Source organism: Phascolarctos cinereus, unplaced genomic scaffold (genome assembly GCF_003287225.1).
Source record: "Phascolarctos cinereus isolate Bilbo 61053 unplaced genomic scaffold, phaCin_HiC Scaffold_4;HRSCAF=312, whole genome shotgun sequence".
In the NCBI taxonomy this organism is placed as follows: domain Eukaryota; kingdom Metazoa; phylum Chordata; class Mammalia; order Diprotodontia; family Phascolarctidae; genus Phascolarctos; species Phascolarctos cinereus.
Genome location: NW_027555847.1, coordinates 546,949,761 through 546,963,276, shown reverse-complemented (window position 1 = coordinate 546,963,276; position 13,516 = coordinate 546,949,761). Strand labels below are relative to the sequence as shown.

Below are 13,516 nucleotides of genomic sequence, written 5' to 3'. Positions count from 1 at the left end.
AAACACTTGCAGACCCCCAGAAGTAGCTCTGAAAATAGCAACACAAAAGAGCCTGAAGCTTGGGACAGTGCCACCCCATCCACGGGTGAACAGAAACCAACTTTAACATAAAGTTCAAAATCAAGAAATAAGCTGAAAAACTGATTAAAAACAACAACAACAAAAAGAACTTGACCATAAAAGGCTACTATGGTGGCAGGAAAGACCAAGATATAAACTCAGACGAAGACAAAAATGTGAAAAGAGCTACAAACAAAGCCTCAAAGGAAAATGCTAATTGGACCCAAGCCCAACAAGGATTCCTGGAAAAGTTAAAACAAGGGATAATAGTGGTAGAGGAAATATTGGGAAAAGAAATGATCAAATTTATAAAAATAAGAGGCATTCCCCAAATGATAAATAGTCAAAGGATATGAAAAAGCAGTTTTCAGAAAAAGAAACCAAAGCTATCTATAGTCATATAAAAATGCTCTAAATCACTATTGATTAGAGAAAAGCAAATTAAAACAATGCTGAAGTACCACCTCACACCTACCAGAAATGACAAATGCTGGAGGGGATAAGGGAAAACAGGATTAGGTTTAATAATCTCTTATAAGAATAAGAATAAACTGTTGGTGGAGTTGTGAACGGGTCCAAACATTCTGGAGAACAATTTAGAACTATGTCCAAAGATCCATAAAGCTGTGCATACCCTTTGGTCCAGAATGCCACTGCTAAGTCTTACCCCAAAGAAGTAAAAAGAAAAGGAAAAAAGACCTATGTGTACAAAAATATTTATAGCAGCTCTTTTTGTGGTAGCAAAGAATTGGAAATTGAGGGGATGCTCATCAATTGGGGAATGCCTGAACAAGTTGAGGCATGTGATTGTGAAGGAATACTATTGTGCTATAATGAATGATGAGGTGGGTGGTTTCAGAAAAAAACAAACCATGGCAAGACTTGTATGAACATCTGATGCAAAGTGAAGTGAGAAGAACCAGGAGATCATTGTCTATAGTAACAGCAATGTTGTAATGATGATCAACTTTGGAAGACTCGGCTACTCTAATTAATACAATGATCCGAGATAATTCCAAAGGACTCATGATGAAAAAATGTTATCCAACTCTAGAAATAAAACTGATGAACTGAGTGCAAATTGAAGTGTAATTTTCTCATATTGTTTTTCCCCCTTTTTTGGCAATATAGTTGATACAGAAATATGTTTGTATGATTTCACATGTATAATTGATATCATTTGTTTGCCTTCTCAGTGGGTAAGGGAGTGGAGGAAGTGTCAGAGAGAATTTGGAAATAAAAATTTAAAAAGTAAAAAATGGTAAAAATATAAAATATTGTTTTTTAAAATATAGAAAATCACAATAGTAAGCTACCTTTCATGGTAAGGCATCACCCCACCAGTAGGGCCAGCTGAGAGACTGTTTTAAGGCAGCCCATGAAAAAGTCTCCCACCTAGCTTATCCCTATAGGTACCTGATTGCCACCTTAGTCTTGATGGTGTCTGATCATCTCCAAGAGGGATATTCCTGAAAGCTGTGTATCCAGAAATGATCTTGTAACACTAGAAGTCTCTGTTTACCTGATATTGCCATCTGTAAAGCTGTTGCCTCTTTGCAACAGTTAAATGCTACAGAAGAAAGATGAAAATATCTATTCTTGACTCTTCATCACCTTCTTCCCCTTCTTCTCTAAGCCATTCCTCTGACTCCTAATAGCTTTTCTTTTTTCATAAGCACCAGGGTATAGCATTGTCTCCCAATAAAGGCGAGTGTTTCTCTTTTCTCTTTAAACATGTTTGATGCTGCCCCTCCTACACTGACTCTTCTGTGCAATTTCTTTCCATCTCTCCTCATCATTCTCATATCCCTTGTTAACCTGACAGACAAAAAGGAAAACAATAAAGAAAAAAAGAACCGAACCCCTCACCTGCTGACCTCCTATCACTTGTTTAAGATTAACTCAACGAACATGATTACACATGTATAACCTAGATCAGATTGCTTACCATCTCAGGGAGGGGGAAGGGAGGGAGAGAGAGAGGAGGGATAGAATTAGGAATTTGAACTTTTTAAATACTGTTAATTGTTTTAACATGTAATAGGGGGTAGGGCAGCCAGGTGGCACATTGGATAGAGCTCTGGCCTTGGAGTCAGAAGGACATTTACTAGCTGTGTGACCCTGGGCAAGTCGCTTAACCCTGATTATCTCACCAAAAAGGGGGGAAGATAAAATATTATTTTAAAAATTGAAATTAAAAATATTAACTCAATTGCCATTTTCTCTATGAAGTCTTCCCTCACTCCCTAAGTCATCAGTGACCTTTCCTCTTGGACTTCACATACCACTTTGTAACTTTTTGGAAATCTATCATGTATTTATTTTATGTTATAGTTATTTGTATATGTGTAATATTCCATCCCTCTCTCCCAAACTGTAAGGTCCAGGAGGATAGGGACTGTATTTTCTCTAAATTTTGGATTCTCCTCAGCACTTATTATAGTGTTCTACACCTTCTAGGTGGTTAATAAATGTTTATTGAATGCTCTCATTATTAGCCAGAGTCCATAGTTAAAGGGACATTGTGTCTCTGGAGCCCGATGCCTTTCTCACATGGATGCCATGAACTTTGAATATCTTATTTCCTAGATGCAATCTTTCAAAATGTGCCCAGGTTGGGGGCATTTCTGATTTTTTCTGAGTAATGTGCATCTTAAAGGGGATATCTGTGCCTAAATTATTAGAATAGTCTGCCTAAATGGCTTCACCTAAACAAATAATTAACAAGTACCCACTTACTGTGCAGGGAGGTAAGAGGCCAGAGTAGGGACATGAAATTTGAGCCCAAGCCCAAACATAGCTAATTTAACCTTTAGGTACTGATAAGTAAAAGTGAGCCAGAGAAATAAGAATGACCAAGAATTTAAAGTAGTAGTAGAGTCAGGGACGCTAATGTATTCCATAAATATGAATTCTTTTGCTTTTTCATTTATCATGTCTCAATGGTAAACTCCATGCAATGGTGAATACACCAAGGAAAACAAGGTCAAACAAGATTTTTTTTTGGGGGGGGGCTAGGCAATGTGACTTGCCCAGGGTCACACAGCTAGTAAGTGTCATGTATCTGAGGCCAGATTTGAACTCAGGTCCTCCTGACTTCAGGGCCAGTGCTTTATCCACTGTGCCAACTAGCTGCCCCTTCAAACAAGATTTTCATTGATAAAAGTGAAATCCATTGCAGGAGACTAATGTTCCCCAGCAGCCATCTGAGAGGTAGCCTTTGAATACAAATGGTCTCAAAGTCAGTCAATGCTTCATTTGCCTTCTTCTAAAGAGGATTGCAGAGCCATGCTGTGTGGCACGAGTAGGGACAGGGATGGGACTAGCCCTATGATTTCATTCATTTGGGGAGCTCCCGGTGAACAACTTCCTCTGCCAATACCAGCCATCACCTCAGCAGCTTACAGTATTAGAGTGTAAGGGTTCTTCACGACTTTTGCTTCATGCACCCCTTTGGCAGTCTGGCAAAGCATATGGATCCCTTTTCTGAATAATAATTTTGAATTGAACAGTTTTCTCAACTGTAAAATGGGGAATAATAACAGCATCTGCCTCGCAGGGTTGTTGTGAAGATCAGATGAGGCAACATTTGTAAAGCATTTATTGGTGTCTGCTTATTCTCTTTTCCTTCTCTTCACCTTTTAAATGCATAAGATAAAATACAGAGGATTACAAAGGAAATCGATATTGTAGTATGGTCATTTAAATATTTTCTTTTCTAATTCACCCAGGTTAAGAACACCTAAGAGAGTTGCTTGGAGCACTGAAAGGTCATGACTTTCCTAGGGTCATACAGTTAATATGTTTTGGAGGTGGGGCTTGAATTCAGGCCTCCCTGGCTTTGAGGATAGTTCTCCATCCACTCTACCATGTTGGCTCAACATGACATGTATATGTCACCAGAAAACAGACAATAACCTATGTGGGATGGAAAAGAAGGAAGGCAGAGGCAGCATAGTTTTATCCACCTGTGTCTAGTCTAGGCAGATAATTCCAAATATGTCTATATTGTAATATTAGAATTAATAAGCATTATGAATAAAGATTCTAAAGTCCTTGCCAGCTAGATGATCCATGACATCCATCCAGGGCAAATACAGTCTTATAAGAATACTGTACCTGCTCAGCAAACAGGATTGCTAGTTGATGTACAAGACAGATAGAGCCTCATACTGGCAAACTTCTCTGTGCTGCCCTGCTGGGTGCTCCCGTGAACAGCCCTGCTTCTCCACGGGGAGCCACATCTGCTTGGCTGGTCTTATCTTGCTTCACCTGTCATGATGACATTCGGGGATGGCAGGTGGAAATGTGTCTATCGATATGAGTAAGTGGAAAGCTAACTATTAAAACGCACCAGAGAGCATGATGCGTCAAGAGGCTCATGAGATGATACATTCTTGGGAAAGGAAACTGCAAGTACTTTTTGAAAGTACATTTAATGCTAACTTCTTTCCTCCTTTGTGGTTTTTTTAAATAATTTTTTTATTTGTAATTTTAATTTTAAACCTTAAGGATAGGCAAAAGGGAAGGCAAAATTATCATCACTTGTAGATGATATGATGTTTGTTTGGGGAGTCCTAGAGACTCAATGCAAAAATTAATTGGAAAAAATGAATACTTCCAGTAAAAATGGTGGGATGTAACAAATCCACAAAAATAATAAAACCTAGCAAGAAGAGATAAATAAATTCTACTCCATGTAACTACAAAATGTGCAAAAAAACCTGAGAGCTGACCTACCAAGACATACTTAGGACTTATGTGAATACAACATATATATATATATATATATATATATATATATACATATTATATATATATATATATATTTATTTATATATTTATATATACACACACATATATATAATATATATATGTATGTATATATGTGTGTATATACACACACACACACATATATATTCAATATATATGTATGTATATGTATATATGTATATATTTGGCTAGGCAATGGGGTTAAGTGACTTGCCCAGGGTCACACAGCTAGTAAGTATCAAGTGTCTGAGGCCAGATTTGAACTCAGGTCCTTTGACTCCAGGGCCAGTGCTCTATCCACTGTGCCACCTAGCTACCCCCAATATATTCTTTACAGAAATAAGAAAGACTTAAATAATTAGAAAAATATTCATTGTTCATGGTTGGGCTACACCAATATAATAAAAATTATGATACATATGTTGCATATTTAGTGACCTGCTAATCAAACTACCAAGGGGCAATTTTATAAATTGTATAAAATAATAAGAAAATTCAATTGAAGGAACCAAAATTCAAAGGTCTCAAAGGAAAATCATGAAAAAATTAAGAATGAAGAGGGATTCGCTTAGCAGATGTGAAATTATATCACAAATCAGCAATTATCAGAACCATCTGGTCCTGGTTAAAAAAGAGAAAGTTTTATTAATATACCATAATAATAGTAGTGCTTCAAGGTTTGCAAAGTGCTTTACATGTAATATCTCATTTGATCCTCACAAAACCTTGCGAGGTAACTTATTATTATCCCCATTTTACAGATGAAGAACCTGAGACTAAAGAAAGTTCAACGACTTTTCTAGGGTCTCGTAGCAAGTAAATTTCTGGGGCAGAATTTGAACTCAGGTCTTTCTGAGTCTGAGTCTGATACTCCATCAACTCTACCATCTAACTGCCTAGACTGGCTAACCAAGACATAGGAATAATTTAACATTACTTAGTATTCAATATGGTAGGATCATATGTTACATGGCTATTAAGTTCTAAAATCTGCACAGTAACATGTGTATATAAAATGAATACAAAGTAATTTTTTCAGGGAGGGACTATTATCAGGCGGGAAATCAGGAAAAGTCTCTATTAGGATGGGGCACCTGTAGTTTAAACTTGAAGGGCTCCAAAAGTTGGAGACAAAGAGGGGGAAATTCCAGGCATGGGGGACAACACAGAGGTAAGACATGGAATATCAAATAGGTAAGGTTGGCTGGGATGGAAAGGAAGTGAGCAGGAATAATATGTGATCAGCTGGGGAGAACAGACTCGAATCTGATTGATATGGGTTCAAAATACCAGAACAAAACCAAAGTAGACTTCTTTTTCTTAAATATCTCTTCAGTTGTGTCTGACCCTTCATGACCCTGTTGACCATAACAGGCCAATAAGTCCGTGGGATTTTCTTGGCAAAAATATTGGAATGGTTTGCCCTTTCCTTCTCTAGTGGTTTAAGGCTAACAGAGTTAAGTTACTTGCCTAGGGTCACACAGGTAGTAAGTATCAGAGGCAAGATTTAAACTCAGGTCTTCCCAACTCGAGCCTCAGTGCTCTATCCAACTGAGCCATCTAGCTACTTGCTTAAATATATCATTTTGTTTAAAAAAAAAAAAGAGTGTTCTAATGGGAAGGGAGAGAATTGGGAAGTGATAGTGATTTTTATAAAGCATCAATAAAACATTTTAAGAGAACAAAATCTTGAACCCTGCCTTCTAATGGGGTCAAAGCTCATAAAACCCTTCTACTATCAATTACTGATTACCTAAGAATGAATTGTCCATGATGTACCTTCTCTAAGCTATATGTAAGCACTTCCTTTTCACGCTAACAATCACTGACAGTGTCTTCTCAGCTTGTTGGGGCTACCCTTCCTTCACCCACCTCATTCACAAGTGGGAGGGCATGGGGATATAGGGGTGGCAGGGGTGAGAACATGTGACTAGATGATGGATTTTCCTTATTCAGTAAACACTTATGAAGCACCTACTGTGTACAAAATTCTATCTCAGATGATAAGGAAATTAAAAGTTACGACAGATTCTGCTTTCATCTAAAAACAGCAACAATAATTGTTATTCCAAAGGATTATCATGAGAATCAAGTGAAATGACATATGTGGGAATGCTTTGTAATTCACAAAACATTACACAAATGTCATTTGTATGAATATTCTAATAATTCATATAATTATTCTAATACCTATTATTATTATTATTATTATTATACCGTTAGTATTAGCATTTTAGAATTAACCACTGGTTTGAATTATCTGAGCAAATACATTGAAACCAACAATGAATAGTTAACTGTACATGCTTCTCACTTCTAGGTACCACTAGTCAATATTAACTTATACACACCCAAAATGAGGACTAACGTAAAGAGCAGTAGGTTTTGGAGTTGAGATACTGGATCCAAACTCTGGATCTGCTACTTACTGACCATGTGACTTTGAGCAAGACACTGGCTTGCATGTTCTGAGATCCAAATGATTGTTTAACACATGGCTTTGTTTGACTTGATGTAGAAAGCTGTAGCAGAAGAGAAACTTCAACTGATGAAAAAACATTTCCTGGCTGCCTGTGGCATCTCTGAATATGGCCACCTGCAAATACAAGAGGTACCTTCCAGACATTGAATGTGTGTGAGTGTGGGTGTTTGTATGTGTGTATGCATAAGCGTATACATGTACATATCTGTGTGTGTTTAGGTGGCACAGTGGGACCAGAGTCAGGAAGACTCTGCTCCTTGAGTTCAAATCTGGCCTCAGACGCTTACTAGCTGTGTGACCCTGGGCAAGTCTCTTAATCCTGTTTGCTTCAGTTTCCTCATCTGTAAAATGAGCTGGAGAACAAAATGGCAAACCATTGCAGTATCTTTGCCAAGAAAGTCCCAAATGGGGTCATGAAAAGTCAGACACAACTGAAATAATAGAACAACAACAAACACATCCTTGTACGTGTGCACACGTGTGTGAGTATGCTGTGTGTGTATGTTTGTAGGTGTCTATGTATGTGAGTATTTCTGGGTATGTGTGTGTAGGTAATAATTTTCTCCTAAAAGAAGAAAGAGGTTAGCATGGAGTGTGGCACAGTGATAAAAGCACTGAACGTGGAGACCTGATTTTTCATCTTGGCTCTGGTACTTGCTGGTGCGAGCAAGGCCAAATCACTGAAATTCTTTAAACCACAGCTTTATCTGTACAGCCAAGCTAGGAATATTTTCAATAACAAGCTCATAGAATTTGTCATGAGGAAAGTGCTCTATAGACCTGGACATGAGCTATTAGTAGTAATGATACTAGAAAAAGCACTGCATCTAAAGTCAAGAGACCTGGTTCTATGTCTGTCTCCATCATTAGTCAAACATAGCAACTTGGGCTATTTAATTCCACAAGCATTTAAATACTTATTGGACACTATGCTTAGCACCAGGGATATAATGACAAACAGAAATAGACCCTGCTCTCAAGGAACTTACATACTAAAGGGAGCAATACTACACAGATAAGTAAAGGAGGGAGAGGGAATAAGCATTTATTGAGCATCTATTCTATGTTAGACACTGTGTTAAGTGCTTTACAAATATGATCTCATTTGATCCTCACAACAATCCTAAGAGGTGGGTGCTCTTATTATCCTCATTTTACAGTTGAGAAAACTGAGGCAGACAAAAGGTAAGTGACTTGCCCAGGGTCACATAGTCTGAGGCTGAATTTGAACTCAGATTTTCCTGACTCTGGACCCAACACTCTATCCACTGTGCCACCTAGCAGCAACACAAAGAATAGGATATCTACAAAGGTGAATGGTTTGACTTTTCCAGAGTCCACTTTCCTCATCTGTAAAACAAAGCAGTTGGACAAGATTCTCTCTGAAGTCCCTTGTAGCTCAATTTAAAAAAAATTTAAAGTGAAAAGAGAGCTCAAGAAAGAGTTCATAGTTTACATTGAGGAAATTTGTCCCCCTCCATCTATTTAGAGGTTCCCTTTTTCCTTCACATACCACCTTCTAAAGGAGAAATATGTTTTGTTCATGATTTCATGCCAGTAAATACTTAGACGTACCCAGCGGTAAGTAGGAATTTGGAAACAGGGAGATGAGGAAACAAAATGGTGTTACAATGAAATCAGTGGAAGAAATTATTAGACCACCAGCTTTCACTGCTACTACTGAGTGAGAAGCCAGCCATGTGTCCCATTACCCACCTTATTTGTCTATACTATACCACACAGTGTTTACAATGCTCTGGTCAGCTTTAAGTTAAACATAATAAAAAACTCTTTACAATTAAATCCCCAACCAGTGAAGGCTGGAAAAGCTCTATCCCTGAAGATTTTTAAGAACAAGGCAGACATCTGTTTTGAAGAGTTAGGTCAACCCGCCTAGAGGCATAAGGCTTGATAAGATGACTTCATTTGTCATTTTAGTACTCATTTAGTGGACAAAATAATCCTACTGGTCTCCTATGACACTTAAAAATTGTTCCCTTTCCTGAGATAACAGCAGCAAAGTGGCAAGATCATAGCCCTCCTTTGAAAGAAAAAGTAGAAATATTGCTAGGAAGACTTTTTTTGAAGACCAATATTCCAAAATGCTGAATTAAGTCTCTCCCTCTATTTCTGTACATGTTCTGTAAAATGTTACTGTAACATAGATTTCCCTACCTTGCTACCTGGGTGAGTATCTTAACCCTCTAATAGACTGAGATCTCCCTGGAATAAGCTCCAAGGACTGTGTGTTGTCTCATACAGTAGGTATTTAGAAGGTGCTATTGGTGTTAATTGGTAATAATAATAACTATAACAGTTACTTCTCAACATCTTACCTAACTCTTTAATGTACTCCAAGGTACCTATCTACCATTGAAAAGCCTTTCCCTCTACAGTTACAAGAATTCCTAAAAGGAGAGACCTGTAGCCAACAAGGGATGGGGCTAGGGGTATAAAGTTCCACTTAACCTAATTGCCCCCCACCTCAGAGCTCTGAGGAAAAAAAGTAGTTTTTCTTCACAGTTTGGTGAACCCTGAATAACATCTGCCAGAATTTGAATTTTTGTTTTTAGAAAGATTGCCATTATCATCATGTAGCAAGGAAAGCCAGGTTCTGGGGAAGTCAATAGAGGCATCAAGGTTTTGCAGCCCCATACAATTAATTCATTCCAGATTTGACTTTTTAATTTTTCAACTTAATTAATTGCAAAATAAACATTTTCATAAACTAGGTAGAATATAAAAAGAGGATAACATATGAAAACATGTTATTCTATTACATAGCTTGCTTTTTTAAAGTATATAATAAATTCTACATTACTTTCAAAACCATCCTGCTTGTCTGTGTTTCCATCCAAATGTATTGCTACTCTCTTCTATGCATTTTAAAAATACTTCCATGACCCCTCTTCTTTCTTTACTTCTTTTTGTAGGTGACTCAACCCTAGCTCCATTCCCCTCTTCAGATATCCTCCCCAAACAAAATAAAACATAATTCCTGTAACAAATAAGCCTAGTTAAACAAACAAACAAAAAGACTCACACATTTGCCATTTCCAAAAGTGTCTTATTCTGCACCCTGAGTCCATCACCTCTCTATCAGAAGATGAATAGCATGCTTCCTTATCAGTGTCTGGAGTCATGTTTGGTAATTTATTGATCAGAGTTAAGTCTTTCAAAGCAGTTTAAGAAAGGCTAATTAAGAAGAAAACTAATTTAAAAGGCCTTTTAGATTTGGAAAGCACTTTACATAAACTATTTTGCTTCCGATACTTGTGTCACTTTGGGAAAGTCACTTAACTTCTTTGGGCCTCAGTTTCCTCATCTGTAAAATGAAAGAGTTGGACTGTGTGGCCTCTGACATTCCATCTGACTCACGTTCTATGATCCAACGATCTCATCTGATCCTCGTAACAATCCTGTGATGTTTATGCTATTATCATTTCCACTTTACTGATAAAAAACCAAAGTTTTACATTAAAATTTTATTAGCATCTTTCCTATTTCCATGATGACAAGCCATTACAACAAAGAATGAAAAAAGAGAGAGAAAACAGTGCAGCAAAACAAATTAGCACATCAACCAAGTCTGACACTTACGTAATGTTTTATACCCATAGTCCCTCACCTCTGAAAAGAAGACAGAGAGATATGTTCTCATATTTCTTTGGAGCCAAGTTGGTTCATCATAATTTTATAGCATCAAAAGCTACTTAAGTCAGCACCTAGATAACCCTGTGGCTAGAGCACTGGCTCTAGAATCAGGAAGACCTGAGTTCAAATCCAATCTCATATGTGTGACCCTGGGCAAGTCTTTTAACTTCATTTAGCCTGCCTCAATTGCCTAATCTCTAAAATGGGGATTATAATAGCACTGGGAGGTTCCCAGGGTTGTTGTGAGGATAAAATGAGATAAATATTTGTAAAGCACTTTGCAAATCTGAGAGTGCTATATAAAATACCAGCTATTATTATTGTTGTTATTGGGCAGCTAGGTGGTGCGGTGGAGAGAGTGCTGGGTCTGGAGTCAGGAAGACCTGAGTTCAAATCTGGCCTCAGATACTTGCTAGCTATGAGAACCTGGGCAAGTCACTTAACCTTGTTTGCCTCAATTTCCTCATCTGTAAAATGAGGAGGAGAAGGAAATGGCAAACCACTCTAATACCTCTGCCAAGAAAACCCTAAACAGGGTCACAGAGAGTTGGACATGACTGAAATGACTCAACAATAACAAAATTATTATTATGACAATCATTGGGTATTGTTTTCCTGCTTCTAGTTGTTTCACTTCTTACATTTTCCACAAATCTTCCAATGTATATCTGTAGTCTTCCCACTCATCATTTCTTACAATGTGATAATATTATATTATATTCATGTACCCATCATTTATTTAGTCATTTCCCAATTAATGGACATCTGTTTTCTTTCTAATTCTTCCCATGAGTCTTCAACCAGAGCAATTGGACAGTAACATAACTAGTTTCCTTCAAATAGAGACAAAAATTGATCATCCTTGTTCAGAAATGATTCTGAAAAAGTGCTAATCCTGTCAGTAGGATCTGAAGGCTCGCTGCCACCTGAAAGACCTTTGAGCTCTGAAAAGAGCCTTCCGAGTAGATTCCATGACCATTCCAGGATCTGGAGCCAGAGGGTCAGTGTAGCTCCTAGAACTTCATCTGCTTTGGTTCTGTCAATTCACAAATAGTCTAAATGGCATGTAAGCTCCTTATGATCAGGGAATGTTTCCTTCATTCTACTCATATCCCCAGTGCCTTCCAAAGTGCTCAGAACATTTTGTTGTTGTTGTCGTTCAGTCGTGTCTGACTCTTCATGACCCCATGGACCATAGCACACCAGGCCCTTCTATCCTCCACTGTCTCTCAAAGTCTGTCCAAGTTCATGTTTGTTGCTTCCATGACACTATCTATCCATTTCATCCTCTGCCATCTCTTTTTCCTTTTGGCTTCAATCTTTCGTAACATGAGGGTCTTTTCCAGTGAGTCCTGTCTTGTCATTATGTGGCCAAAGTATTTAAGCTTCAGCTTCAGCGCTTGACCTTCTAGTGAATAGCCTGAATTAATTTCTTTAAGTATTGACTGATTGGATCTCCTGGATGAACAAGGGACTCTCAAAAGTCTTCTACAGCACCACAATTAGAAAGCATTGATTCTGCAGTGCTCAGCTTTCCTTATAATCCTACAGCCATACATTGCTGCTGGAAAAACCATAGCTTTGACTATATATAGTAAGCACTTAATCAATTCTGGGAGGTGAGGGGTGTTTTTTACTGATTAACTTATATGATTTTTCTATCAAGGTTATTTGTGAAACAGAAGCAAGTTATCCCTCCCCTCCCCATCCCCATCCAAATGGCAATTCTGGTAATATATGATTTTAGTAACCTATTTTGTAGGAAGAACAGAAGTGTTTTCCATTAGGTCCCCTGCTGGTTAGGCAGAAGCCCTTGCTTTGCTCTGCAGATGCATTAGCCTTCTCATTTAGCCCTAGGATCCTCTTAGTCTGTTTGATTGTCATGGCAGCTGGCTCTAGGGGCCCAGGGCTCCTTTGGTGAGTCACTAAACTCCAATGCTTCCCAGCTGCAGTGGACAGAGGGTATTAAAGGACTGTTGTTAGTGAACAAGTTAAACCCTGAGTTATTCACAAATAATTTCTACTACCCTTCCCACCCACTCCCCTGTTGTTTCCTGTTGCATCTGGAAATGATTTTATCCTAAGTGATTGGGGGGAAGGATGGAGAGCCGGAGGAAGTAGAGGGAAAGATCAGGGAAGGAACCTAGGTACCTTCATTAAGATGAGAAGATGATAGATCACCAGAGTAAAGGATGTGCCCAGAAGAATCCTGCTAAGTACCTTCTGAGAGAGATTGATTTTTAACCACTTCGTGTGAACTTCAAGTCCATGCTATACCCTTGAACTTGGCCTTTAAAAGGGAGAGCAGAGACAGAAGGAAGGAACTTGAGAGTTGAAAAATGGCTACTCACAGGGACTCAGATTGGGTTACTTGGAAATGAAGACTTGGAGCCTGTGAGGCTACCCTCCACTCCTCCCAGGACATCATGTGGCCCCATGGCTGAGCAGTGAATTCATACGCTTCCAGAGAAATATCAATGTCAGTACAAAGGCCTCATTCCTGAAGAATAAACCTCAACAAGAAATTAACCTTGTCAAGGGAATCCT

At 38.2% G+C, this 13,516-nt stretch overlaps 1 protein-coding gene across 1 annotated transcript in view; it reads left to right on the top strand.

Annotated features, from left to right (window-relative positions):
* Positions 1-13,516, top strand: part of SCGN (secretagogin, EF-hand calcium binding protein) — a 69,182-nt gene that overhangs the window by 15,510 nt on the left and 40,156 nt on the right. The window contains exon 3 of the mRNA XM_020986947.2: positions 7,352-7,444. Within this exon, the coding sequence (XP_020842606.1) occupies positions 7,352-7,444 (93 nt within the window). The remainder of the gene's footprint in view (positions 1-7,351; positions 7,445-13,516) is intronic.